The 27,587-nt window shown below is 38.0% G+C and overlaps 1 protein-coding gene across 1 annotated transcript in view; it reads left to right on the top strand.

Moving 5' to 3' along the window:
- Positions 1–7,154: 7,154 nt before the first annotated feature.
- BTBD7 (BTB (POZ) domain containing 7) overlaps positions 7,155–27,587 on the top strand; it is a 32,557-nt gene continuing 12,124 nt past the window's right edge. Inside the window, 4 exon segments of the mRNA XM_009705536.1 lie at positions 7,155–7,236; positions 12,428–13,507; positions 25,174–25,382; positions 26,770–26,845. Of these exon segments, the coding sequence (XP_009703838.1) occupies positions 7,155–7,236; positions 12,428–13,507; positions 25,174–25,382; positions 26,770–26,845 (1,447 nt within the window).

Below are 27,587 nucleotides of genomic sequence, written 5' to 3'. Positions count from 1 at the left end.
GAACTAAAAGAAGTGTTTTGAATTCAACTTCAGGAACATTAGTTAAGTCTTTCAAGTGAGGATCATCATTCAGAATAGACTTACAGTAAATTAGTGGGTGCTTGCAACCAGCTGGAAGGATCATTGATGTACAGACATCAAGATTAATTTGCCAGTATATGAAAACATTAAGTTCCTTGAGAGGAACTTCCTATTCTGTGTGGGTTTGTACTGCTGAAATTCAGTTAGTCTGCCTGTGCTTTGTATGTTTGGTTTTTTGTAGGTGCTGGAACTTTTTTGTATTTAGGGAAATATAAATACGTTGATGTCCCATGCCTCCGCAGTACTTAGTGATTTGACCTGCCACTCCCTGCTGATGACATTGCTTAATTGCTTCTAGGGTGTGACACATTAACATTATACTCTGAATTGTTTTGCTGATCATCAAAAATCCTACTTTGAACACTATTTGCACAGACAACATTGAAAAGAGGGTTTTTCCCTATATGTTCTGTGTCTTTTCAAATGCCAAAATGATTCTCATTGTTTTCATTTTCTGAAGTGTACATATCTTCAAGACTACATACCTTTATACTCTTACTTGAATATAGTTCTTTTCACTTTCACTCTGATTCCTCAGAGGACATGTTGTAAATTCATACAGGTGGTTGTGTGTGTGTTTTATGCTCCCCCCCCCCCCCCAAAAAAAAAACCCACACTCCGTCCTATGATTCTCAACGAATCTAGAAATAAAAAGCCAGGACTACTGTGGGGTTTTTGCTGCCCATTTTAAAAGAACTTCTCCATTAAGAAGTGTACTGTAAGAGAAAGTGCTTTAAAATTCGTGCTTAACTTTAAGAAAGGGTTCTTTGTGATAACTGGAACACGTGATTCTCAGCAAACCACTAAGCAATACAGTCACTTTTGTAATCTAGTTAATATCTGCTTTTTTTTGCCCTCTTGTGCCTGTAACTGCTGATGTGGCTTAAGTTCTGGTATTTTGTTTATTGGATTTTCTTTCTTTCCAATGCAGTAAATCATGAAATAACACGGATTCATAAACCTGAATCATGAAGAACATTATCTGTTCCTCATTTTTGTACAGTACTAATCCAAACCAGAACCTTTCAGCTGTATCAGCGATATGTTACTATTGTATCATCCAGATAATTTTGAATAATGATAAAGGCTGATTGCTTGACTGACTTTAAAAAAAAAAAAAAAGTCAAAATAGGCTTTGTGTGGATTTGCATGTGTGTCAGGCTGCATAATCAGCTGGTCCTTCAAAATTTCAGTTATTACCTTTGAACAGAGAATTACCTACCAGTTACACAATTTCTTCAAGATGCACTGTCCCAAATGGATTCAGTCCCTTAGTATGTGTGCTCTTGAGATTGGAGACTTCTAGCCTCAGCAAAGTCTGTGAGTATGCCAGTACCTCTCTTGTGTGCCTTGTCCATGGAATAAGAGGAGGGTCAGGACAGGTTATATTTGGTTCCTGTTGGATCCTTTTCCTTGGAGAATCCCCCCCAGTAAGACAGTAAGAAAATGAGATAGATAGTAAATGCACATCTGAATGAACAATTGGAACTCCAAACACGAGCAACTTTCTCTTAATTTTTAAGTGCTTGTCCGTTTGGACATTGCTGGCTGGTAATTCCAGTGTGGTACTGCCTAACAGCCAGCACGGCCAGGGTTGCTGGCTTTGGAGGCTCCCCAGTGGATGGGAGCTGTAGAATCATTCTGCTGCACACGGGGTTGTTCCTGAATTGCTTTGTGATGGCTCAGGGCTCTGTACTGGTCACCACACCACCTCTCTGCCAGAGACAGGTTCAGGTTGTTAAGGCAAGCTGGTGGGATGTGCCTTGGGGACAAAGGCAGGGATCTGTTCTCACAAGTTCTTTCTCTTCTAGTTATGTATCTGCATAATCTCCATGAAAATAGGTTGGTCCTCGCTAAAATGTAGTTGAAGTAATTCTTTACTAGGGTTATCAGTTTTAAAAGTTGAGTGGGGTTTTTTTTTTTAAATACCCCCTGCATGCCCCCCCCCAAACCAAACCAAAACACCAACAACAAACCCCCCCCCAAAAAACAAAAAACAAAAAAAAACAAAAAACAAAAAACAAACCAACAAAAAAAAACCAAAACCAAAAAACACATACCAGTTCACTGCTGGATGTTGTCATCTCATCTTGCATTACAGTTCCACTTCCTTGTTACTTGAAAGAAACTGTTGGGGAAAAAAAGAGTAGGATTTTTGGTCTAGATAACAATCTAAGCAAATATGAATAAGGTGTGCCTGTGATACTTGTCATTTACTTGTAGCAAGTTTAAAATGTGTTAAGTAAAATGTAAAACCTAAAAAATCATGTTGGTACAAGTATGTGCATGTACCTGGTATGATTTCCTACTTTGGTCTTTGTATTACGCTATTTAATAATCCTATGGCAACAACTTCAGAACAAATACAAAAAGTTGTTAAAATTTTAGAGGGGAAAAAGTCACATGTTTTTGGTTGTAAAATATGTTGTAACATTCCCCACCTTGCCCTTTGTATTAATTGGATTGTAGTGGACTACAGAAAATTTTATGAAACCTTGGTATTGAGTGAGGACTATAAACAAAGTGTCACTGTTACCCAAAGTCCATTCTGTACGCAGACTTTTTGATAAATCAAAATTCCCAATCCAGGAATTCCTGGCTGTCAGCCCAAACATCTCTGATGCAAGTTGTCTTAGGTTCTTAGGAATTTAGATTCAGTGTGACAAGTATTGAGAAGACTGAGAAACTTATTTCAGGTACTGGAACTTTTAACTAGATTTGTGTTTATTTTAAATTTTATTCTGCTCTGAGTGTCAGTATAATCTGAAAGTGACTTGTGTGCTTTTTGTAGCATTTGGGATGGTAGTTTTGGCTTCTAAAGCTTCCTGGTTTCATGTAACACAGTTTATATACTATTTCTGCAGTGCAAGCTTTGACATAGTTTAACTTTTTTTTTCTGTGTACATGTATACATGCATAATGCACATCTGTGTGTGCGTCACTGCTCTCAATAAGAGATCCTGTTTCAGTAGGTCAGCAGATGTTGAATTTAGTTTCCTTTTGATAATACTTACGTGGATGCGTATGCACTCTTAACAGAAAGACAAGAAAAAGTTTACTTGATGGTAGTTTTTAAAACGAACAAAAAAGATTCCATTACTGTGTTCTGAGGCTAAAATTAGATTAAAAATTTTTTTCAGCTAAGACAAAACAGGGAAGGTTTTGGTATGCAGGATAACTTCTGCAAGGAAGGTCCTTTTGCAGCTAAAGATCTAATTCCTTGTGGTTTGGAGTTGTTTCTTCATTTTTATGTTCATTTCCTTCTACAGCTGTCTTTCACCATGGGAAGCAGCATTCTTGATTTGACACTTTGTGGTAACTGAGATGCATTTACATTTGTACTAGATTCAGCAGGTTACATACAAGACTGACTTCTGTGCAGGTGGGCTAGGTTTAGTGTAGAGGCTGAAGTGGACGCTAGGAAAACAAAACAAACAAACAAAAGCACCTAAATCCATGAGTGGTTCAAGTATTCCTTGCTGTCAGAAGATGCAGTCCTGGCTCTAGTAGCTTGTTTCCATGTTCCTCTTTCTTTTTCCACCTGTGCTGGTGCAAGTGTTGTGTGATGCCGTAACAAACTAATTGGGTAACTGATACTGTTTAAACTTTTTGTCTAGGTTGGTTTTAATGTGGGTCAATTTATCTGGTTCACAGGATATTTGGGCCAGAACAAACATGAAAGTGGTTATGAGAATGAATAGAGGAAGGCAGGGGTTCCTCCAGGACAGAGTTCATCACTGCTGCTAGCTTAAATTGTTTGGGAAATGCAGCATGGGTTATATAATGTTATTTTGTAAAATTTAGTGATGTAATAAAAAATACAAAGATTGTACTTTCAGTTGATACATGAGGTTAAGGACAATAGTGGGACTAAAGCTCTGATCGGTTTTGAGCCATGAGGCACTATATGCTTTGTTATGAACTATAATGTGTTTGAGTTCAAGATGCAAAATACTTTCAAGAAGTCAGCCAGCATACACATGACCAGGCAGTGCATGGTTACATTTGAAAGGAGACGCAGGAGGCTTTGGCATCTGTAAATGGCAGACCACAGTGCCTACTCTGCATTGAGTTCCTCCTTTACTGAAACCTGGCATGTTTGGTTTTACTTATAAAAATATATAAATTTACATAATATACATACATAGTTTATATAAATACATACATTTATGTATACAGCTTTAATATGACACTGGTTTTACACTGTCCTATGTTACTTAAGTTGCATATTTTAAATTTGAGTGAATTCATTCTGCACTGAGGCTTAATGTGTAACAGTGTTCTTGTGGTAAGCCTCTTAATAAAATTATTTTATTTATTGGCTATTTTAGGAACTTTTTATAGTGTTTACTTTTTTCAGTTAATTTAAATCCTGTTCTACAAATTCAAGCATTGAATGCTAATGGTATTGAACAGTTGCATGTATTCCTTGATCACATTCCTTCCATCTTCTGGGGCATGCTTGTTGCCAGGTGGAAGGAGGTAGAAGGTATTAACTTCAAACCTGAGACTTGATTATGTATATTTAGTGCTTGCTAGCAAAAAAACCAAACAAAATATTTCTGCTGCCCCCCTGCCCCCCCCTCCCCCCACCACCTCTTAGCTCCTGGGCTCTTACCCATGTCGGGAAGAGCTGGTAGGTGTAGGTAGACATCTAATAGAGAAGTTTTCACACCACAGCTGAACACAGAAGGGCAAAGTGGAATAGCAATGGCCAATGGCATTATTTCAGGACTCTGTTCAAGTCAACCAACTCCGATTTTAGCTGAGAAAAGGGAAGTTGTTAGGCTATCTACTCAGGATGCTGGCCTTTATTTGTGAGAGAGTTGGCATTCAAACTGAAAGGTGACTCTTACATCCACACATCCACACAGCTTGTACTGAATGTAACTAATTCCATCTGGAAATGGATGGCACATTTAAGCAAGGCATTTTGAGTGGGTACACAAATCACTTGGAGTGTCATGGTTTTAATGAAATTATTTTCTAAGTGTTTTTTTTTTTTAAAAAAAAATTGTGGAGCTTTTCATGTATTGAGAAGAGGTCTGCATCCATATAGATTTCATTATCCTAGAATAGCTAGCTTATTTCTGCACGAGGAAGAAGATGAGTACTTTTATTAGCTAAGACTGAACTGATCCAACAGCTTGTGTTTGCTGAGAAGGTTTACTGGTGTTTTGCTGATGTGATGTTGTCCATTTTGCATGTGCTCTAGTTCTAACTTCATCCTGAGCAGGCTCACTATTCGTGTAGGAAGGTATTTTATTTTTCTGCTTCCTGATGTGTAGCAAGCCGAATCTGCGTAGAAACAATTTCAAGAATAGCATGAAGTTATATGCAATTGAGGAGACATTGCCACCTAGCTAGGGAGGGCAGGCATGGGAGCTCCCCCTTTCTGCATTTGCAGGCTGGTAGAGTGGTTCAAGTTGGCCTGTATAATACCAGGAAAGCTGCAGTGTTTTTATGGTGGTCTCCTGCATTATCAGAATTCAGGTAACAATCAGCAGGCTGTGTGAGACAGATCGGGGCTATGTGCTCTCTTAGAGCAGCGATTCTGCCTGTATGTCATGTCTAGTTTGAGGTGGTGTGGTGGTTCTTTGAAAACATCTGATGTCATAGACCACGAATGCCAAAAGGCCTGATTTTAGGAACCTTGTTCTAAGGCATCAGATGGTTGGAAACAGTGCACTCTCTCATGCTTCCACAACGGTTCAGTCCCATGCCTGTCTCTCACATTTTCACATAGTCATGTCTGTAAGACAGATTTCCAGGCCCTTCTCTACTCTTCCTCCTCATGTGGCCAGCCCTTGAATCCTGGGGCACTTACTCCCCCCACCACTGCTGTGCCTACAGCGATTTGCAGCCTTCTCCCTCTCCACTTAGGGCTCCACTCACCTCCCCAGCGTCACAGTAACTCCCTCTTCTGAACTTCTTATGCCAGAAATAAACAGATTATTAAAGATGGGAAGAGAGACTGGAACAGTGCTGCAGCTTCCTTGAAACACGCGCTCTTGCATGATATTTACTTGTCCAATTTAACATGCCAGAGGTGTACTGAGAAAGGAGATAAGCTTGGAAACATATAGCAGATACAGGTACACCTGTGACAACATGGTAGAGTTTAACTACATGTTCACAATATTGAATGGCATCTAAAAATTCTTGGTATAGACTTTACCTTTATATTACTTATCTACACATTTGTGTTTTGGATGGGGCGCATGTGTTTAGTTGACAGAAGGCAGTTATTCATTGTGGTAACCTTCATTTTACGGTATTAATATTTTACCACTGCTAATATAGGAATAAAGTAGAATGTGCTTATTGTGTGTTTAGCAATGACACCTTGTTCAGATTTCCTCAGAATTGACTTCCTAAAACATTTTCAAACGCCTAATAAAACAGTAGATGAATACTTAAACACCTTATTTTTACTATTATAAACCTATTTCTAGGCACTAGTCTAAACTTGAAAAGTAGGACTGAATGAGAACTACATAAACGGTTTGAAATCGAAATATGACTGAAAACAGTGATGATGGTATAACCTCCAACAGGATTGGTTTATTCTGCTTTCTCAGTCAGTATAATTCGATTTGGGATTTTTTTATAACAATGTGTAAACATACCGGCACATATGAAAAGTCTTTCTTAGTGCAGTTAAAGGAGCATATCTAGTCTAGACCAACTCCTACTTGAAGATTTCTTAGCTAAAAGTTTGATAGCCATCCTGTTCCTTGTTGCAGTTTATCATACTGATTTGTGAATGGTTTAGAGAATCACAAATTATTTTCGGGAAAAAATGTATTTTTGATCTTGGTTTAATCCTTCAAATAAAAAGCTATCTTGGAAGTGTTTGAGGTTTTAATTTATGAAAATATTATGTGCTGAAGGCTGAGTTTATCTAAATCACATAATACCTACTGAAAAAAAATAAACAAGTAACTTATTGGTGTTTTTGTTCTTCAGAAATGGAGGAACAGAATGCTGGACCTGGGATTGAAGATTTATAAAGGATTATGGGATTATGCATTGAAGAGCCAGCGGGCGGAATGCCTGAGTGACTGAAGAAGATGGGTGCTAATGCATCTAACTACCCTCACTCATGTTCCCCAAGGGTAGGGGGAAATTCACAGGCACAACAGACATTCATAGGTAACTCTTTTCAGTTATCTTGTCACTTACATAAATGACTTGCTGGGTTGTGTATGCAGTGGATTTGATTTGCTTGCAGTAATGTTATGCAGAGCTTTTATTTTCTAGGTCACCAGTTTGAATCCATTCAAGCTCAATCGTGCATGAAATTTGGTACTGTCCAGTATCTGTTTGGCCTGCGTATGCAATGAGTTGATCTGCGATTTGCTAGTAAACAGATGCTGGGTTGTTTTAATAAAATAAAGTTGGGGTTTTTTGATAATTAAACCGTAAATGCTTGTTTTCCCAGTTGAAGAGCAGTTGCTGTTTAATACTGTCTATCATTTTCTACTCTTCTTCCTCAGATTTTTTCTGTGAAACTGTGTTAGGACATATAAAACTCATAGATCATCAGTATTCATTGTAGTATTGGCATTGTGTCTAATATGAGTGAATTACTTCCTTATTGCTAGAAGGGATATCTGTGATAATAAACCTGTTAAAGTAACAAGCAATCTTGAAGACAGTTTTTTCTCCTGTCCTTTTCCTGTTCCGGTAAATGGGGAATGGAGGTACTTCTTGTCCTAACAGTATTATTTACAAGCAAGGACCTTGCTTAACTGGAAACTGAGTTGAAGTGCTCTTAAGAAATTATTTTCTTATGCTACGCAAAACTGAAGTAGGTATTGCCTTTATGTGCTTTTCAGTCTAGTGCAAAAAGAGCTCAGTGTAGATCTAAGTACTGTCACATTCTAAATAATAAATAGTTATGTGATGAATTTAAAATAAGGCAGTTTTTGAGAAGATAAATCTTGCTTAAAAAAAAACCAACCCTGGCAGCCTGAAGAATGATCTTAGCAGTAAATAACATAAATACTTTATAAACACTTTTCTCCTTTATTCCTTGGCTTGGAACATTGAATCAGTCATTATTGATATTCAGTGTTACTTTTTTTCTTAATCACCACTGAAAGCACAGTGATGTCCTTAGAAGAGGAAAAATTGACTTGCATTGTAATTTTTCTCTTTTGTCTCTGCTTTTGTGACACTCCTAACTTCTGGAGATCTGAGTAGAGAACAGCCCGCAAACTGTTACATGTAAAGACTTGTGCTCTGGGTTAAAAATTCTGTGTGCTGTCATAGCACGTCAAGGGAGAACTTTACAGCATGGATATCCAAGACATTATTATTTAAAGCCCCCCTTAAGGCTTTATGTATTTTACTGCTGTTAGTTATGATACACTGAAAAGGTTTACCCCAGTTTATATATACTTTCTAAAATCACAGCCAGAACATTTTTATTACATGTCTTGGTGGTTTTTATGTGCCTCTATGTTGAGTGAAGAGAAAGCCTTACAGACCTGAAAACAAGCAGATCTGCATGCTGAAACACCTTTTGAGCAAATTTTGAAGAGGGGAGTGTTCCAAAGGCTTCATTAAATTTCCCAGAAACTTTCTGCTTGGTATGTGGAAGGTTTTGCTGATGCTCTTCAATATTAAATTCAAAATAGAAACCCATTATGTAGTATGTCACAATAAATTTACGTATCCCCATTACCTATTGAAAATTGTGTTTGAGACTTTTTGGAGGAAGGTCTAAAGGCGTGTGGCTGTCTCATCTTAGGCAAGGTAAATAAGTGTTCTGGTTAAAATTCTTGCTGAATCTTCTGGTATTATGGTGGCACTTACATGAGGGTACTAGTAGAGTAAGTGTGCTATCTACATCACAGGTGTGATCTACATTGCTTCTTCCCACTTTGTGGAATTTGGCACTTTCTCATGTTGATTCTTGTTTGGGTGATTGGTTTGTGTAGCTGTTGCGGTAGAAAATAGATATGTCCTAAAGTTGATAGCTGAGGTTTTCATCACTTGTCAGAATATTAATGTTTTAATGTTAAATCAGCGCTTACAGATTTATTTTTTTTTCTTTTCTTTTAATGTAGAGGTCATTAGGTCTATTTACTGCCCCAAAATAGAACTGACAAGATGGGGACTATAGGTATAGTAGCTGCATAATACATATTAGTTGCCTTATTCGTGGAAACTGGATTCAGGCCTATGGGTTTGTTTTAGACATACTACTTTACCATTAAAGCACTGTACCATGTTATATTGTAAGTGTAGGATGAATATTAAAAGCTAAGAACTCATCTGGCAAAGCATAGTAGTTTCATAGGATGAGCTCCCATTGTTAGTTGACTTAATGCTGAATTTGCTTACAGTTTACGAAGAGGAGATAAATCAGTGAAAATAATACAGTGCTCTTACTGTAAAAGATGCTTTTGTTTTAGCAAAGGCTTAACTAATCATCTCCTTGCTGTTTTGTCTACAGCATTCAGGAGGAGGATTTCACACCATTTTCTAGGGTGGTACATCTGTTCGAGATGTTTATTTTTAAATAGAGCTCTGTAATTAGATTTTAAAATGTGTAGGCATGCAGAGGACTAGACAGATCCCATTATTCATTGTCGAGTGCCCGAATAGTTTCTCTTGGCAGTCATCTGTTTCTTGTAAATATTTATCTGTTCAAAACTAGATATGGTGTAGGGGCATGAAGTAGCTATTGCTTTTTAACAACATTTAATAGATTGATGCCTTTTAGTGTAGAAATGGGAAATAAATTTCCGTTTCCTATTTCTAATGCTGCTGTTTTATGAAGGAATACATGCAGGTCAAAAAGGGGCTCTTCAAAATTCTTTGAGGGATGTGGAGCCACCAGCTGTTGTGAACCCAGAGAGGCTATGCCGGTGCATCTCTACTTTTGCCTCTGGCAAAAAGCAGTTGTGTGGTGGCACTTTTATAGCAGGATTTTAACTTTTTGTAAGGGTTAATAGCACTGTTTGCAGTACTTCTGAAGTTAAATCTTGTAAATGCCTCAGAGTACACAAAGGTTTGAATGTTTTTTTTGTGGTGATTCACGTGCAAGTAATACCTCACAGCAGCCTTCAGGGAAGAAAGAAATTGAGACTTGTGATATCCTGCTTTTTCTTTAGCAAAATGTAAGAGAATATTTTGCATACTCAAATTTGCCATTAGAATCTGAAATACTTCAAATAGAAATGAGCTGGCATGTTCTCTTTGAGCAGAATCCATCATTATAGAGTGACCGAAGGGTAGTTATACTTTTATTGTGAAGTGTAATCGATACTCTTTAAATGGAGCAGAAATTCTAGGCTTGTCTCTATCAGCAGGAGACTGAATCTGTACTTTTCTATTGTAATACCTAGTATAACATGTGGAAAGAATTTTTATGATGTATTTTGCAGCACAACCTCTTTGTTGAAGTTGTCTTGAGTTACTGCTGTTCTCTTCTTTTGAATTGATTTTTTTTTAATGTCTTGAAATTTCAATAGGATTAATAACATTTTGCCTGATCAAGCAAAATTGAATGTAGCATGAATAAAATCATTAGAGGTCTTTCCTCAAAGAAAGCAAAGTTCCTTCCCAAAACTTTCACTAATGGATGAATCGTAAAACCATTGCGTTGCATAATTTGGAGGAGTTTTAATTAGTTTGGCATAAAAGCCAGCATATAAGGTTACTTAGAATTACTGAGGCTTAAATAATAAAACAGATTACAGAAATCTTAGATTGCTAAAGTTGCCATGCTCTCAAATACAACTTTGATTTGCTCCTTGTCTTTCAAAGTTCAAGAAATACCTATCTGAAGTATCATGGTAACTAAACACACTCTGTTTTGACAGACTGGCCCATAACATCGCTGTCAAAAAAGCATCGCAAAATAGCTTTCATATCAAATCTACCTGAAGCAGAGGTAGCAATTTGAAAGCGCAATGATAGAACAGTTATAAAAGCCCCCAAAAACTCTGGTGGTTGAATGTACTTTGAACTTAAAGACCCAAAAAAGGCAACAAGTGGTGAAACTACACAAGTGTACCAATGGAAATGTTAACCATTCCCAACAGAAAATAGACAAATACTATTTCAGATGGACCTGTGGTTGTTACTAATCTGTGTACCATTTGCAAATGTTTTCTTCTGGTTTCTTCTTTTGTCTGGAAGTAGTAGTTGGGTTTATGTACATTGTTTTTCTTTTCCTGTCACGTCTGAGGTTTTCACCATCTGACTTAAAGGGAGAATTCTGTAAATAAAGTTAAATTAGAAAATAATCCTTTAATGCGAGAGTCATGCTTCTGTTTAAACTGTAGTTTTTAACTACTTTTTTACTAAAATGTTACTTCAGTTTTCCATTACTTCTAGAAATGCAGATTCTGATTCCTGTTTTTCTTACTAAATTGCTATCAGTGTTACTGTATATGCAGGTAGGCTCAAACTGACAATCAGCAAAGATTCATTTAGCAGAACAGGTCAGGTATGTAACACAGATAATGTTGAGGGGAATCCATTTTTCATTTCATGACATACTTGGTTCATAACATAACTTCCCTATAAATGATTTTTGAGGGGAAAAATAATTATATGCATGCTTTATAGTGCCCTGTTCAAATTACATCTTTAATAATACGGTAAAACTTAGATTGTCCATATTCTTTTAAATGGGGTGTATGCACAAATTAGCATCTATAGTTCTGTGGAAAGGAGCTAATTTTGTTTCACTTCTGGCATTACTTGATTATAGTATGACAGGATTTTTACTTTCTTGTTAAATTTGTGTTGAAAATTAGTTCATTGTCCTCAGTTTCCCTGAATGTTTTAGTACTGTGTTCTCTTTTTTCCCTTTTTTCTTGTGACTGTGATAACTATCTGATGCCAGGTATGCTTTTCTTGTTGAAATGACACTTAATGCTGAAGAACAGAATTTGAAAAACACCTTGAAAGAGGAGGTGCCACTATTTCACTGATGTCATACAAGTTTTTAAAAAGGCTGCATTTTTCATTTCCTATAGTTAATACAATGATACTTGTAACGTTATGACCGCGGTGTTCTCTTCCCACTTAGATAAGTGTGCCATGTCTGCAGAGCTGTGTCAACTGGCCCTTCTTGGCTCTTAAAATTGAGTACATTTTTTGGGAAAAAAAAAAAGTCTAAACTTTGTAGATGCAAAAAAATTTATTTTTGTTCTTAATGGCCAGAAGAGGCTTCAGTCAGGTTTCCAACGTGTTGAATTATGTGGTCTGAGGACAAGGAAAAACTGTACATTGCAGAGACATTGATGGACTGTTTAGCTGTTATGGACCTTCCTTTTAAATGTAAAGAATAAATGTGTTCAACTTTCCTTTTTGCCTTCAGGGACATCATCCTACTCTCATCAAGGTTATGGCTGTGAATCAAAGCTGTACAGCCTTGACCATGGTCATGAGAAACCTCAAGACAAGAAAAAGAAAACCTCTGGCCTTGCCACCCTCAAAAAGAAATTCATTAAGCGTCGGAAATCTAGCCGATCTGCTGATCATGCCAAGCAGATGCGTGAGCTCCTCTCAGGCTGGGATGTCAGAGATGTTAATGCATTAGTAGAAGAATATGAGGGGACATCAGCCTTAAAGGAACTTTATCTTCAAGCTAACTTGGCAAGACCAGAAGCCAGGACGCTACAAAAAGACATGGCTGAACTTTATCAGTACAAATACTGTACTGATGTAGACTTAATATTTCAAGAAACTTGTTTTCCTGTGCATCGTGCGATATTGGCTGCAAGATGTCCATTTTTTAAGACGCTGCTTTCTTCCTCACCAGAGTATGGGGCAGAAATAATAATGGATATTAACACAGCTGGCATAGATATGCCTATGTTTTCTGCTTTGTTACACTACCTTTATACGGGCGAGTTTGGAATGGAGGATTCAAGATTCCAAAATGTTGACATCCTTGTGCAGCTTAGTGAAGAATTTGGAACACCGAATTCCTTAGATGTTGACATGCGTGCACTGTTTGATTACATGTGCTACTATGATGTGGTTCTTAGCTTTTCATCCAACTCTGACTTAGTTGAAACTTTTGGTGGAAGTCAGAACTGTCTAGATGAAGAGCTCAGAGCTCACAAAGCTATTATTTCATCACGATCTCCATTTTTTCGTCACTTGCTGCAGAGGAGGATACGAACTGGTGAAGAAATCACAGACCGAACTCTACGAACTCCAACTAGAATTATATTGGATGAATCTATCATACCAAAAAAATATGCTAAGGTCATTTTGAACTGTATGTATACAGATGTGGTGGACCTCTCAGTTTTGCACTCCAGCCCTTCAGTGGGCAGTTTAAGTGAAGTTCAGGCTCTTGTAGCAGGAAAACTAAACATGACTAGGGCTGAAGAAGCTATGGAGCTTTATCACATAGCACTGTTCTTGGAGTTTAACATGCTTGCACAAGGTATGTAATACTGTTCTTGCTGTAGAATATATGACCTTATTAGAACAACTTTTTAACTGTTTTGCAGTGCATGTCAAGTCTTGCTAGTAGTGGCTGACTGTTTAAGAAAAGAGATTTATTTTCCATCTGTAAGTTATAGGTAATGCATCTGTGTTTTCTAGGGACAGTAAAAATGCCATATGAGAGCTTTTAACTGTATTGCATGTCATTATTGAAGCATGCTGTTTATGTCAAATATGCATAACTGGTCTTGATATTTCCAGTCTTTGCCTGCTTTCATCTATAATCCATTTTTTGGGTGTAAATGACAGGGAGAGGATACAAGAGATCCTTGTTGAGAGGAGGAAATATTTATACTTGTTATGAAGTGTCCCTATATGTTAACAAGGCTGTAAACTTGAATGATTATTTCTGTAGTTTATGTGGAAGGGGGTACACCAAGCCTGCAATCTTGCTGTTGGAAGGTAAATTAAAACGGCTTAATTCTACTAGTCCTGGATCTTTAGTGTCTATTTCTTGATGTACAGAATTGAAGGCAGAGGCAGTTAGTATTTTCAGACTTAAAGTTCAGAAAGTTTCACTTCTGTCCATTATTCTTGAAGATCACTGAAATCTTGATAACATCCTTCCTGCATGTGGGGGCTGGCCAGGGTTATTGCAGTCTCTGGTGAGGGGCCGGAGCACTGACCGGTGAACTAATAATTCATCTTGTGGTGGCAGGAGCTTTGCTTGCTGTTTCCTCTGTTGGTGTTTGAACTATTTAGTGACCATGTTATACATAATGGAATATGGTGATTGCTTCAGGCCTTGCTGGTGGGGGGATGAGAATTTTAGTTTTGAACTGAGAGATGGAGAGTGGAATTCACTGAGATACTGGCAATGTGATTTGTTTAAGCTAGTTTAACTTTTTAAAGAAAATAACTTTTTACAGTAGATCTGTATGTCTGTAACTTCTAGCTATCAAAGGAAATTTGACAAGATTGAAATCTTTATAATATAAACTGTCAAGTAGACTTCAGTAAAATAGGAAACTTCTTAAGGAGTGGGCAGGAAAAAGCAGGTGTAAGCACTGCAGGAAGAGATCGTATTTGTAATGGGTTCTCCTAATAGTTATATCAAACTATGAGTGATAAAGGTATGGGAAACTAATCAGAGCTATTGTATCTTCTGTAGAGGCTGATATTAGGAAACTAATTTTCAGGTGATGCTGAAAGTTGAAATAGTCCTACTGCAATACAGGTGGCAGGAAACAAAGGAGATGAGTTTTCTGAGATATGCTGCTACAGGAATGCAAATGAGGTGTTCTTAGGCTCAGAATCATTGAATCTAGAGCAGCCCAGGTTGGAAGGGGCCTTGAAAGATCATGTGGTCCAACCTTTCATGGGAAAGGGAGCCTGGATGAGATTGTCTAGCACCCTATCCAATCACATCTTGAAAGCCTTCAGTGATGGGGACTATACCGTGTCCCTGGAGAGGCTGTTTGAGTGAATGATTGTTCTCACTGTGAAAAATGTCTTCTATCGAGATGTCTCCCAGTGCAACATGCACTTGTTGCCTGTTGTTCTCTCCATGCGGCTCCTTGTGAAGAGAGAGCCTCTGTCTTCTTTGTAGCTGCCTTTCAGCTGCTGGAATGCTGTGATGAGGTCCCCCCAAGCCTTCTCTTCTCCAGGGAGAAAAGACCTAACTCCTTTAATTTTTCCTCATAGACTAGGTTCTCCAGCCCTTTGATCATCTTCGTGGCACTCCTTTAGACCCTTTCTGGTCTATCTGCATCTTTCTTATTTTTGTTGTTGTTCCCCTCTAAGTACACTTAGAAACTTAACGTTGAACGGAATGCAGAAGTGGCAAAAACTTTTACTTGTAGATGAACTACAGTGTTAAATTAATTCCTATACAATATTCACAACTTAATAGTACTTGAGAACAGGAAAACTCAGTAGATCAGCTGAAACCAAGAACAGAAAGTGAGTTTAAATTAAAAAGGTGATATACAGTTTCTCAATTTTGGTGCATGCACATGCACATACACAAGTGCTAAAAGGCTTTAGTGCGCTCAGGGAATGCTGATGAGGGAATTAAACTGTGAATGAAGCCCTCAGTAAGGCACTGAATAATTATGCACTGTTTCATAGATGAACAGGGTGTAATTCTTTCCCTCCGATTGGAAACCTAATGAACTGGAACAACTGTGATCTGGAGGTGCTCTGATGAAGCAGTGTGACTTATATCAAAGCAGATAAGCAATGATAGATGGAGGACTTGAAAGAGAAAATTAGGCAGACTTACAGATAGGAAAATGGCTTTTATTTTTTAGGTGTTAGTAAATGCTGAAAACAGAACGGATGTTTTATTTGATGCTGAGTTTCATTATTTCTGCTCGCTTTAGGTTGAGCGTGGTTGGATCAGCATAATATCCTAAACTGGCACTCTTTTCAATAATGCATTACAAAGCGGTGCTGCCCTGGAGTGTATATTCTGAGTCACCAGTAGCAAGATCTTCACTTTTCCCTGGAGGTTTTCCCCCCAACACTACCTCTAGGGGAGGAAAAAGAAAGGCAGCAGCACAGCTGCACTGGGCTTGCAGCACCTTCTCAGTTTGCTCGGGTGGCTGGAACCAGCGAGTGCAGCAATGCAGGCTCAGTCTTGGTGACCCCCTGGATGAACCAGAGCTGTAGTGTTTTGGGGGTGGTCTGTGGGAGGAGGTAGAAGGATGCAGTGACCTTTAGAGGTCTTTTCTTCTTTTCCTGGTAAATCTGTGTCTGACCACAAAAGTGGTGAGCTGTGGGGTGGGGAGGTTGTTACACACAGGGGAGAAATTCAGTAAAATGAGGCAAGGGTTAAAACTTTTTTATATTACCCAATATTAGCAAATGTAAATTTGGCACCCCTTCAGTTACTGAAATTCTAGATGTTAACTTGAACTAATTAGTATTTTACAAATTGGTGCTGGGTTCCTTCGCTACAGGAGAAAGCAGTAAGCAGTCTGTGGAAAATGTGTATATACCAGTGAAGTTGGCACCTGATAGTTTCGTACTTAATTTGCTGAGTTCATGTTTAGGTCTTTGGTACTGTGCTGACATTGAAGAATTGTTCTGGTATAATCTTATAATCAAAATTAAAAGGAAGCTTATTTCATCAGGGAAAACTATGCCTGCACTTGACTAACAGATCACTTAACGAAGTATGGGCTTTAGTAGTGACCACCATTCTTGTTTCAGCACTTAACCATAGCACCTTGTCATCCCCTACTGTAATACTTAACGTGAGGTAGGTGAGAGATCTTCATTTCAGTAGTCCCCCTTCCACTCACTGATTTCATAGCTGGCATACTTCTGTGCTGGAGGCTGTCACTCAAAGATATGACTTCCAGAGGTTATGTAGAGTGATGCTAGAAGAGACAGCTTTGCATAGGTGTTGGGAGACCACTGAGCAGGTAGTTCTCATGAAATCTTTGCTTGGTCCTCTGACAGCACTTTTCTACTCTGTGGTGCTGCAAGTGTCCAGTTTTGCCCAAGTTCTGACTGATGCCATCAGTTGGCTTTTGCAGTAGCTAGTGTCTGAAGTTTCTTCTCTAGATTTCCACACTCTTGGCTCAAGCCTTCTGCTTCAGGTCACTAGTGCTAGCCAATTGCAAACTTGCTACAGCTTGTCTCCCTGGTTTCCTGGAAAATATTTTGGGCTTATTATATGTAAGTCTGGATACTCTTTCCAACTCATTTTGCTCACTTTTACTCAGTTTTGGCTGAGTATTTGTAACTGAGTGTCAAGTGAAGTTGATGTATTTTAAAGCTTCTGATCAACTGTTCTTATTTTCAACAGATTGTAGTTTGATTTGTCTTCAGGGACCTTTCTAAGTATCCAGATGCTGTAATTTTTCTTCAGTTTCAGCAGATGATTCAGCTTTGACTCTTTCCATGGAAATCTTCCTGTTCCTAACAGTGATACTCCTTTTTCTGAGTGTTGTATTTTAATAGATGATTTCCCTGCGATGAACTCAGTGATAGTATGGGTACGTGCTATGAATCTTTACTGTCCAAGTAAAGCAAGACTTTATTTAGAATTTACTCTGCCTTCAACTTGATTTGTTGCAGCTGATGGTTGTCAATTTTCTTCCAAGAGAAACTGAATTGTATCTTTGAACTAATTTGCATAAATGAACACATCAGCAAGCGTATCTCATCTATAGAGCTGATCATACTGAAACCCATTTGTACCTAATAAGACTGAGACTGCTATTAGGGGTCCTGCAGTATTTGTTAACTATCAAAAAGTGAAGCTCTTCACTGCTTTCACAGAGGCTGTGAGGATTAAAGCCCTTTCCAGGAGGTTCAAGTGTACCCGTCAATGGAGCATTTATGTGCTCTGCTCCTGCTTTTGTGTCTTCATGCTACCTTGCTACTCTCTGTCAGCTGGAGTAGTGCGATCGTTTTAACACATTGACTCACAAAGATCAGATTTGAAATCACTTATCCCTTCCTCTTCTGTAGCAGTTACTAAAACCAGAGCAGTTCCCTAGTCCTGTTCATTATTCAATGTTAAAATAATCCCCCCTTCCAGTCTTACTGTGCTGCTACATCTACTGCTGTTGCAGAGAAGTTTGACTTCTGGTAACTTAATATATGAAATGTCTTTGGCATCTTGGCCCTGTTGCTTACTGTCACTAATAGTCTCACTGAGGTGGTGGTACGGTATGTTTTTCTGTTACAGGTTTTTGGATACTGGGACTCTATGAAATCATTTTGCCTGGGAGTAATTTCTGCCTGCTGATTCCAAAAAGTTTCTAAAGTAAAATTGACAAAAAATAACTGTATTTCAGACTTTTTGCTTTCCTTTTATTTTTACGTGTTGACTTTACCCTTAACAAGTATAAGAACTAAGAAACTTTATTTTAAAGCGATATTCAGTAGCACAGCCTTTGATCTAGAGGCAGATATTGCCTGACATCAAAAGTACCCTTGGTCTCAGCAGGGCTGAAATACTGAAATGCCAGGAAGCCAACAGTAGCAGTGTTAAGTACACACCAATGTATTGTGGGAAGATTAGGGCAAGTGTGTCAGTTACATATCAGTGCAGTAGGAATGCTCAAAGGAACTAGTTTGGCACTTATAACTTCAAAATAAATTGGGTATGATTAAGTAAATACTAACATAAATCTGACCTATAATCTCCTTACAGTGATTTGCTTGTACTTAAGCCTGAAATTATTGCTTAGGTTTTATAGTATGAAGACTGGAGAAAGCAGGAAGTGGAAAGGATCTTCCTTAGAGCAGTTGCATTCCAGGTTTATGTGCAAGGATAAAGAATTTGACTGAGTTGTGCAACTGGGCACAAAATTTGTTTGCAGTGTCATAGTTTGCAGAGAAACAGATCTGATCGCTGTTTTCAGGTTTTTCCTTTCAGCCATCTGTGTTCTAGGAAGTATATGGCTTAAATACTGAGTAACGATGGCTGGCGGCAGTCCCTCTAAACATCAGCTCTTCCTCCCTCAGCCCTTCATTGTGTCCCATATTAAGTTCTTCCCTCTGGTTTGTTATGGTTGAGTTAGTAGCTTTTTGTTTCTGACCCATGATTGTTTTCTGTTTAAGCTGGATCAGCTATGCTGCCTGCTGCTGCTGAATGTGCTTCTTAAGAAGAGCGGAAGCCAGTCAAGGGCCATTATTAACTGATGGCTGCAAGAAGCCAAAGACGTAGATGCAGGTTTCACACTTCCTAAATTAATGCATTTTGCATGTGGCAGGAGCAGAAGAGTACATTAATTTTCATTGTTTGGGAGAGAAAACGTTAAAGAGCTTTTGCTGCAAATATTGAATGCTTTAAACATGTAACAATTACCTTACATTTTTGGCTAAACTTACAACTTCAAAAATGCAGCTGTTAATATCTTAGAATGTTTAACGGCTTTATAACTGCCATATTTAAAAATATTTTCATTCATGATAACACAAGTTGCATTATTTTCGTCTGCTCTGTAATTTCATACTTCAAATGGCTGGGTAGTATGCTGTACTGGATGTGACCTAACTTAAGAATTTTCAGTGTGGAAGGATCGTTAGCACAACACAAAATGCTGCCTGACCTAACCTTCAGATCATGTTTTATTTTTGCTTTAATAGTTTGTCTGAAGTGCTATAATTTGTCAACTTTGTATTTGAATAAAGCAGAAACATAATACTACATACTTTAACAGTGCCATAATAGATGTACTTTGAATTCAGCCTTTCAAGGATGGGAGTACATGAATGTTTTAAATTTTTGTGCTTAGAGAAATCAGGAGAGGGGTTAAAAATAGCTCAAAAGAGGTACTGAACTTAGCAGTAGACTTCAACAGTATTTGACCACTAATGGCTGTTGAGCCTTTCTTTATCTCTAATGCTACTTAGGTCTTGTTTTCTCTTCTGCAAAACATTCTTGTAGTTTTGCACCTTCATGTAACTGAAACTTGTGTGCTTCAGAGTTTTAAAATGTGGAAAATAATGCACCTGCAAGTTACAGGCTTGGCATCAATTAACTCTTAGCTTAATCTCCTTTTAAAGATATTTTTAAAAAAAACAAACAAACAAACAAAACAAAACAACAATTTGGGGAGGAGATGGAAAAGAAAAGCACTAAAACTTCCAAGAAGCTAGAAACCTGTAGCATTCCTTTAAGACAGAGAATATGGTGCTGCCAGGAGGCAATAAATGTTAATAAACTGGGAAAGTCCACCTGCATCCAGAAGATGGACATTGAACAAGATTGCATGTTCACAGTACAGTTGTAGGAAAGTAGAGGTCGTTGCAGTTGCTGCTTATGTGATAACTAGTTAAAAAGGTGCATTTTCTGTTTACTATGTAAATCTGGCTTGCTTTTACTGTTTTTGTAACTGATGTTTTGCCTACTGCTGTGGAGAACCTAAATTCCGATTGCCATGTCTGTCAAGTTGTATGAGGTCACTTGAATCTGACATAGATTGTTTGACTGTCAAAGGTGGTACTGCTGCCCTGCCTCCCGCATCGGTCTGTGTGTTTCTGTTCTCTATGCTGGCAGTAGAGTTTGTGCTATTGGGGATCTAATGTTGCTGGAAGCAGGATTGAGAGAAATTAGTTGACTAGTTCATTGAATGGCCACCCAAGCACTAGTGTGACAGGAGAGCAGGAGATGTGGAGTGTAAGAAGATGATAATCCAGTTTAATACCACTATACAAGGGGGTTAGCTTCCAGGGCTGCTCCCACAACCTGTGAGTGTGGGCTGCACTCCACAGAATCCTTGGCAAGTACGGGGCACACTTGCACTTTTGGGTCTGTAAGATGTGGAAGAAAGGCTGAAGAAATGTATTCCTTATTTCCTTTCTCTTCCCATCAGAAGCTTGGTTACAGCAGCAAGGGTGCTTATGGACGAGTGAGACAAGCATCTCTGGAACTTCCAAACCTGTTGCAGTCCAGACAAGCTGGGGGTCATGCCTCTGAACTGTTCTCTACATGCTAACAAATTCTAAAAGCAAGGTTCCTGATTGCCAGCATGGTCTCTCCTAATGTGACAAACCTATGGAAACATTGAATAGCTTCTAAACTCCAGTTCAGTCTCAAGATGAATTCTTATTACTTTCTTTTTCTTGACTCTACTGGTTTACATAAGTTTAGGGGAAAAGTATATACCACAGAATGAGTTAAATCAAGCTAACAATTTTGTAGTAAAAACTTTGCTTAGTTCCACTTTTGCTAACTGTTGAAGGCACTTAATTTGTCTTTAGTAGGTCTGTTAACTGTCTTGATAAGATCCCAACTACTAACTAGCATGCTAAACATGAACTCAAGCTATTTTTTGTGTTGAAGGGCTGTGGTTTGAGAGAGAACTGGGGAGGCAGAAAGGATTTGTTTGTAGGCAGGACCTATCAGTATCCAGCAAAAAGAGTGCATGGAATAGCCTCATTTGCCAAAAATGTGACAGTCATCTTTCATTTCTTTAGATTTTAAGTTGAATCTCTGAAAGATACTAATGGTCACAGAAGCTGGTGGTAGAGCACTTTGGGACACTGCAAATGGATCTTGGAAAGGCTGTTGCTGCCTGAATATTAGAGAACAGTACTCATAGGAGAAAAATGCCCTATTCTATGGTGAAGAACAATATTGTGGATATTAGATGACTGCTTTTTTTGCCAAGTGGCTGATTGTTAAAGCAAAAAACCTTCTGCCAAAACAGAAATTGGATTCCTTCCATAGCTAGAATTGAGTTGCCCCAATTTATTTAGTTGTTCAGAAAACACTTTAATTATTACCTTATGCTTACTTCGAAAGAAATACTTTTAATAATCTTGCTGTTCTGACACATTGCTAAAATTACTTGGGAAAAAGGTTGTTTCATTTGCTAGGCATCCTAAATGAGTTTTTCACCTGATGATGTATTATTGGTAGTTGTGCAATAATTGGACTTGACAGAAGAATTGAAAGTGAACTGATGTTCTGTTCCTATAAATCAGTGTTGCTCAGATCTTTGGAACTGCATTTCTCATAGAAGTGTAGTTTTCTGTCTTTGCAGGGGGCAGGTATCCTTATTGTTTCAAAAATGTGTCAGATGAAATACTATGAATGGCATTCACTTTGAGATAAGTCTCTACTCGTACAGTTTGAGTTTCCTCGTGACTGATTTCAGTGAGTGGGTTTACATACTGCCTTTGAAATGGAGCAGTCTTTATGTGTAATCTTTAGATTTTAGGGGATGTAATCATCTGCTGAAGTCAGCTTGCATTCAAACAGAATAATTGCATACAAAAAGTTGTGGTAGGATTTACTAGGGCAAGACTTAGTGCAACAGAACAGATGACCCTAAAGAATTGTTACAAACAACTGTGTTTCTTATTCAGGGAAGAAAACTCCTCTTTTAAGCATACTGCAACTAGTCGTGGTTAGCTTTCATTTGCCATGCCAGGTTTGCTGCTAACTTAACATTTTCCTTTTTTGAGCCCTAAAAGGGAAGATAAGAGGGACTTACACGACAAAGTTAAATACTATGTCAGCCATTAACTATGTAAGTAAAAATGTAAGGAAAATTGAAAGTAAAGATGGATCCTGAAGTAGAAAGTTTCAGACCTCATTTACTCATATTTCTGACATATGCTGAAGTATTTTTGACCTTTTTTTTTTTTTAAGGTAGGTTGGTTTGGCTCTTTTTGAACACTGTTTTTTGGATTCTTGACCAGAATTTTTAAGATTCCAGAGTGACATTTATGCTTCTAAGGAATTGCCCCATCTAGAGGGGGTGGTTCTTCTAACCTGTAGCAAAATTCAGAGTGTGTTATTTCAGAGCAGTTCTCATCCTCTGTTGTCATCTGTACCAGTGATGATCGCGCTGATACTCCCAAGTGCCTCCAACCAGTCTTTGCTGCATGTTCACTGCTTACTTTAGGCTGGTCTTCACCATGCAGGTTAGAGGTCAATATCTATAGTAAGGCATCTGTTCTTACTTGTAGTAGTAATAATAATATGTAGCCTAATGGTAATAGGTAGCTCTGAGGAGTGCTCTGTTACTTCAGTAATGGTAAAGGATAAAGCAGGAGCATTGAAACATGACTCTACACCTACCCCTTTGTCAAAAGCAAATGGAGAGTCTAATTTGGGATGAGTAGCATAACACTGCCTTTAATGCATCCTTCAGAAACGTGTATGCTTTTGCTAGCCCTTCTGTCAGTGCCTGCATTGATTCAGTCTTCCTCTTCTCAGGTGAATCAGGCATGTGGAAAACAAATCATCCGAGTGTTTAAGTATGAACTGGTGAACTTTTGGTGAACAGGCGATATTCTCATAAAGTCCTTTAGAAAATAAATAAAAATTGTTTCCAAAACGATGTATATTTTCAGACGTATTCCTGGAATTTGCTGCAAACATTCTCATTGAGCATTGACTGTTTTTATTATATTCACTGTATTTTTTTAATACTTAAGTTTAGAAAATTTTAGTGGTGGAATATTGTTGTCATAATTAATATGCTGGCTTTTTTATAGTATTAAGTAGAAATATATGTGTTTAATATGACAGGTAAACTTAAAACCTGCCTCATGTTTGAACTCTTGCTTCCTAGTACCACCTTCTTTACTGTATTGTTTAACTTCCCTTTTTCAGTGACTTTGCTCCTAAGTACTAGTTCCTTTGACAGATACCCTTCTACTTGAAGTAACATGTTCACTTGTTACTATTTACTCCTTAATAACTTATCCTTCACATTATTAGTTGCAATGGAAATGGAGTCAACACTTATGTTCTGTATGCTGGCCTATGTAGAAAAGTAAGATTTTCTTTTAATTCTATTAATTGCTGCTAGTGTGTCTTACATGTATGCAACCAGTTCAAAAATACGTAGTGTCAGGAGAGACTCTTTGAGCATTGTCTTGACAAATGTTAAGATTACAGTGCTAAACACTTTTTTACTCAGCTTAGTCCAAGAGCTCAGTGACGAGATACAGTTCTCTAAACAATTGTCAAAGCTTGGTTTTTAAATATCCTTGAAACTGAGAGAAAAATGATGATGTATAAAAAGTAAAAGAATTGCAGTGTAAGCATGCTGCTCTGAACTGTCCAGGGACCTCTCATGGGCATAAGCACAGCTGTAATTTTGTGGCTGTAGTGGGTTGAGACTGGAATGTATAATTCTAGAATAGCATTTTTTTTTTCTTTGAATTGCTATCTTTATAGTACAAATAGAAATAGTATTCTGTGTATATGTAAACCAGATGTACAAATGAAATCTGCAAAGTGCTGTTGGTGACTTCAAGTTATCAACGTTGTGGTACCATCTGTCTTAACTCGGTAACCCCAAATACCCACATTTTCAGCCCTCTCCCAGTACGTCTCTCCTCATTTGTTCCAAATCTTCTCCATCTCCCTTCGGAAGACTTAAATATTCCCTGTCTCTTCTTCAGAAGACATGTAATCTGTGAAAGAGTAAATCGGAACGCAGCAGGGGGTACAAAGAGACTGTAGCAGACTCACCATGAGTCAGAACACCTACCTCTTGGATGCTTCCCTGTCAGAGGAGGTGCTCCCTGTCCTGCCACTCTCTGTGCCTTGCTTGATTTGTAGCCCAGGGTGGTGGCCTAGAGCAAACAACCGCTGCTTCCTGCCTTCTCTGTCAGTCAGAACACGTTCCTTTGCTGCCCGCATCCTGTGCTGAGTAGCTGAGTACGAACAATATTTCACAGCTTTGGTTTCTGCTCCTCTGCGTGGTCTGTCTCGGGAGGGTCCTTGTGCAAAGTAATAGGGCCAAAAATCCCACTTCTGTTATGGTTTATAGGCTTCTATGAATCTGCTGCAAGCAATAGTGACTCAAGTTCAAATCTGTAACTTTAAAATGTATTAAACAGTCAGATAATACACATTAACCAAAGGAGGTTCTAGTAAGGCTGAACTAGCTTCATCCAGGCATGCCAGCAGACATGGTGTTTCATGTGCCTTTAAAAGGTAAATGACTGTATAGTTGGAATCCTAAACCACAATTAAAATTATTGTACTTTTAGTCCGAGTTTAACCCCATTTGCAACCTTGGTCTGTAGGCCGCTTCTGTTTTTATTCTCACAGGGAGTCATGTAACCATTTTATAGTACAGATTTAGCCATATATATTATTCCTTCAGGATCAAAATGCCTCTGTAACAACTTCATTGATTTTTTTTTTTTTCTTTCGCTTTTGTTTCCCAGGCTGTGAAGATATTATTGCCGAGAGCATCTCACTAGACACCTTAATTGCCATTCTGAAGTGGAGCTCTCAGCCGTACGGTTCCAAGTGGGTATATCGTCAAGCGCTACATTTCCTCTGTGAGGAGTTTACCCAGGTCATGACTTCAGATGTCTTCTATGAACTCAGCAAGGACCACCTGCTCACAGCTATTCAGTCTGACTACTTACAGGTAACCTGCAATGCAGAATAAAGCTGGCCCTGCTTGAAGCAGGATGTATTACACCAGTACTAGAAGCTCTTGGGAGTAGCTTATTTTAAATTGTAGGCAAGAATGGGTTTGTATACACACTAAGCATTCCTTCTTTAATATGTAAAAAAATGAAATTGAAGTAGTGATGAAGAAAACTGTTTTGTTCTTGGCTTGTAACACAACCCAAACTGATGGTATATGTTATTGCTTAGAAGCCTAATAATATATCAGAAATGGCTGCAAATTACTTTAACAAAGCATTTCTGAACCTAACAATTGCCTTGCATGTTTAAGTGTTTTATAAAATTATGTGGTGGTAGTAGTTTTGCTGTAACAACATACATCCTAGTTGGGGGTGGTGGGAGCTAATAAACTAGTAATTGTTCAGAAGGCTTAATTTATTTTGGGGGGAGACATAAAAATACCTTTTCCAATAAATATTGCAGAATTCGTGGGTTTTTTTGGTGACTTTCCTTCAGTGATTGTGTTATTTTTAGGGAGAGGAAACCATACTGCCTAATAGAAAGCCTGTGGATTTTTGCTGCCATTTCTCTTCAGGGGAGATATCTTTATAATGATGACCAGCCTTTTATAGCTTAAAGATGACTGGATTATTTTTTTAAAGGTGTATCTGTGCCAATCATACCTTGTTTTTAAAGTGTAAAGTGTTAGTATTTAAAGTGTTTTAAAAAAATGTATTGTTTACTTTAAACACTTCAGGAATTACAGTAACAGTGCTGTTGATCTTCCATGACAGTGTGTATTATGACTAAATTTCCTACCCTAGTTGTTAAGAAATTATGTAGATCAATTTAAATTTTTCAGTACATGATTTTTTTCCCTCTAAAAATGTTCAGTGGTTAGCACGTGTATATAAGTATGAACAAAGCAAAGTTGTTTGTTTATAGTACTACTGAAAATCTTTCACTTCACCTAGATGATAGTTTAGCTGGTTTGATTATTTTCATAGCTTTCCAGGCTCTGCAGATGCTGAATTTGTAATCTTAAACAAGAGATCCAAACACCCAGTGTAAGAACTGTCCCTTTTAATTACCTTTAATTATTCAAATTTAATACCTGTAAGTTTTCATGCTATACAGAACTTTTCCTTGTGTAGAAAAAAATTTCTTCCCCTCTTCGTAGGGATTCAATAAGTGACATAAATCTAGAAATCATGGTGGTGATATGCCAGTAGTACTACCTTAAAGTATTTGGAGGAGGTGGTGTAGCAGATAATAAAGTACAAATACTTATTTTGCTCTTGTTGTGGGTTTGTTTTTGGTTTTGTGGTTTTTTTGGGTTTTTTTTTTTTCTGTGTGGCACTAAACTAAGCAGATACAGATTGCTGACTTTCTCTTTCTACCAGGCAAGTGAACAAGATATTCTTAAATATCTGATTAAATGGGGAGAACATCAGTTGATGAAGAGAATAGCAGATCGAGGTAAGGCTCCTTTAAGCTACATAGTACTAAACCAAATAAACCAAAATGTATGGAAGTTCTTTTTTGTGGATAATCTGTAACTTAAGGAAATTTAATCTACTTTGTTTAGTTTTGACCATACTATGAACAAATGCACTTTTTTAAAAAAAGCTTTTGTTCTCTAAAAAATGAGAGCACAGGCATTCTGAGGGAGCTGGGATTGTTTAACCTCAAGAAGAAAAGTCTTAGGGGGGATTTTAGCAAAGTCTATAAATATCTAATGGGTGGAAGCAAAGAAAATAGATCTGCGCTCTTCTCTTGGCAAGCCAGGACAGGATGAGAGGCAATGAGGCATTAACTGAAATAGAGGAAATTCTGTTTAAACACAAGAAACTGAAGATGGTCAGACACTGGAACAGGTTGCCCAGAGTATTTATGGGTCTCCATCCTTGGAGGTGTTCAAAACCCAACTGGACATAATTGTGGGCAGCCTCCTCTACCCTCCCTGGGGAGGTGTAGGGAGAGGATGGTGGTTGTGGCCAGAGCAAACTTCTAGAGGTTCCATCAGCCTATTAAGATTGTCTGACTTTTAAGTCTGATTAATTTCCTGTTGTCTCAGAATTATTTTTTCTTGCAACTAATTGATCAAATAAAAAACCCCGTGCAGTGTCTCTTATTTTTCTGCGCACATGCAGGCTTCTCACAGTAGTCTTATTCTTAGTTTATGGTGTCAACCTTTCACTTAAGTTTTAGTACATTTCTC

The sequence above is a fragment of the Cariama cristata genome, unplaced genomic scaffold, assembly GCF_000690535.1.
Source record: "Cariama cristata isolate BGI_N322 unplaced genomic scaffold, ASM69053v1 scaffold4268, whole genome shotgun sequence".
Classification (NCBI taxonomy): Eukaryota; Metazoa; Chordata; class Aves; order Cariamiformes; family Cariamidae; genus Cariama; species Cariama cristata.
This window is presented reverse-complemented; position numbering and strand designations above follow the sequence as displayed.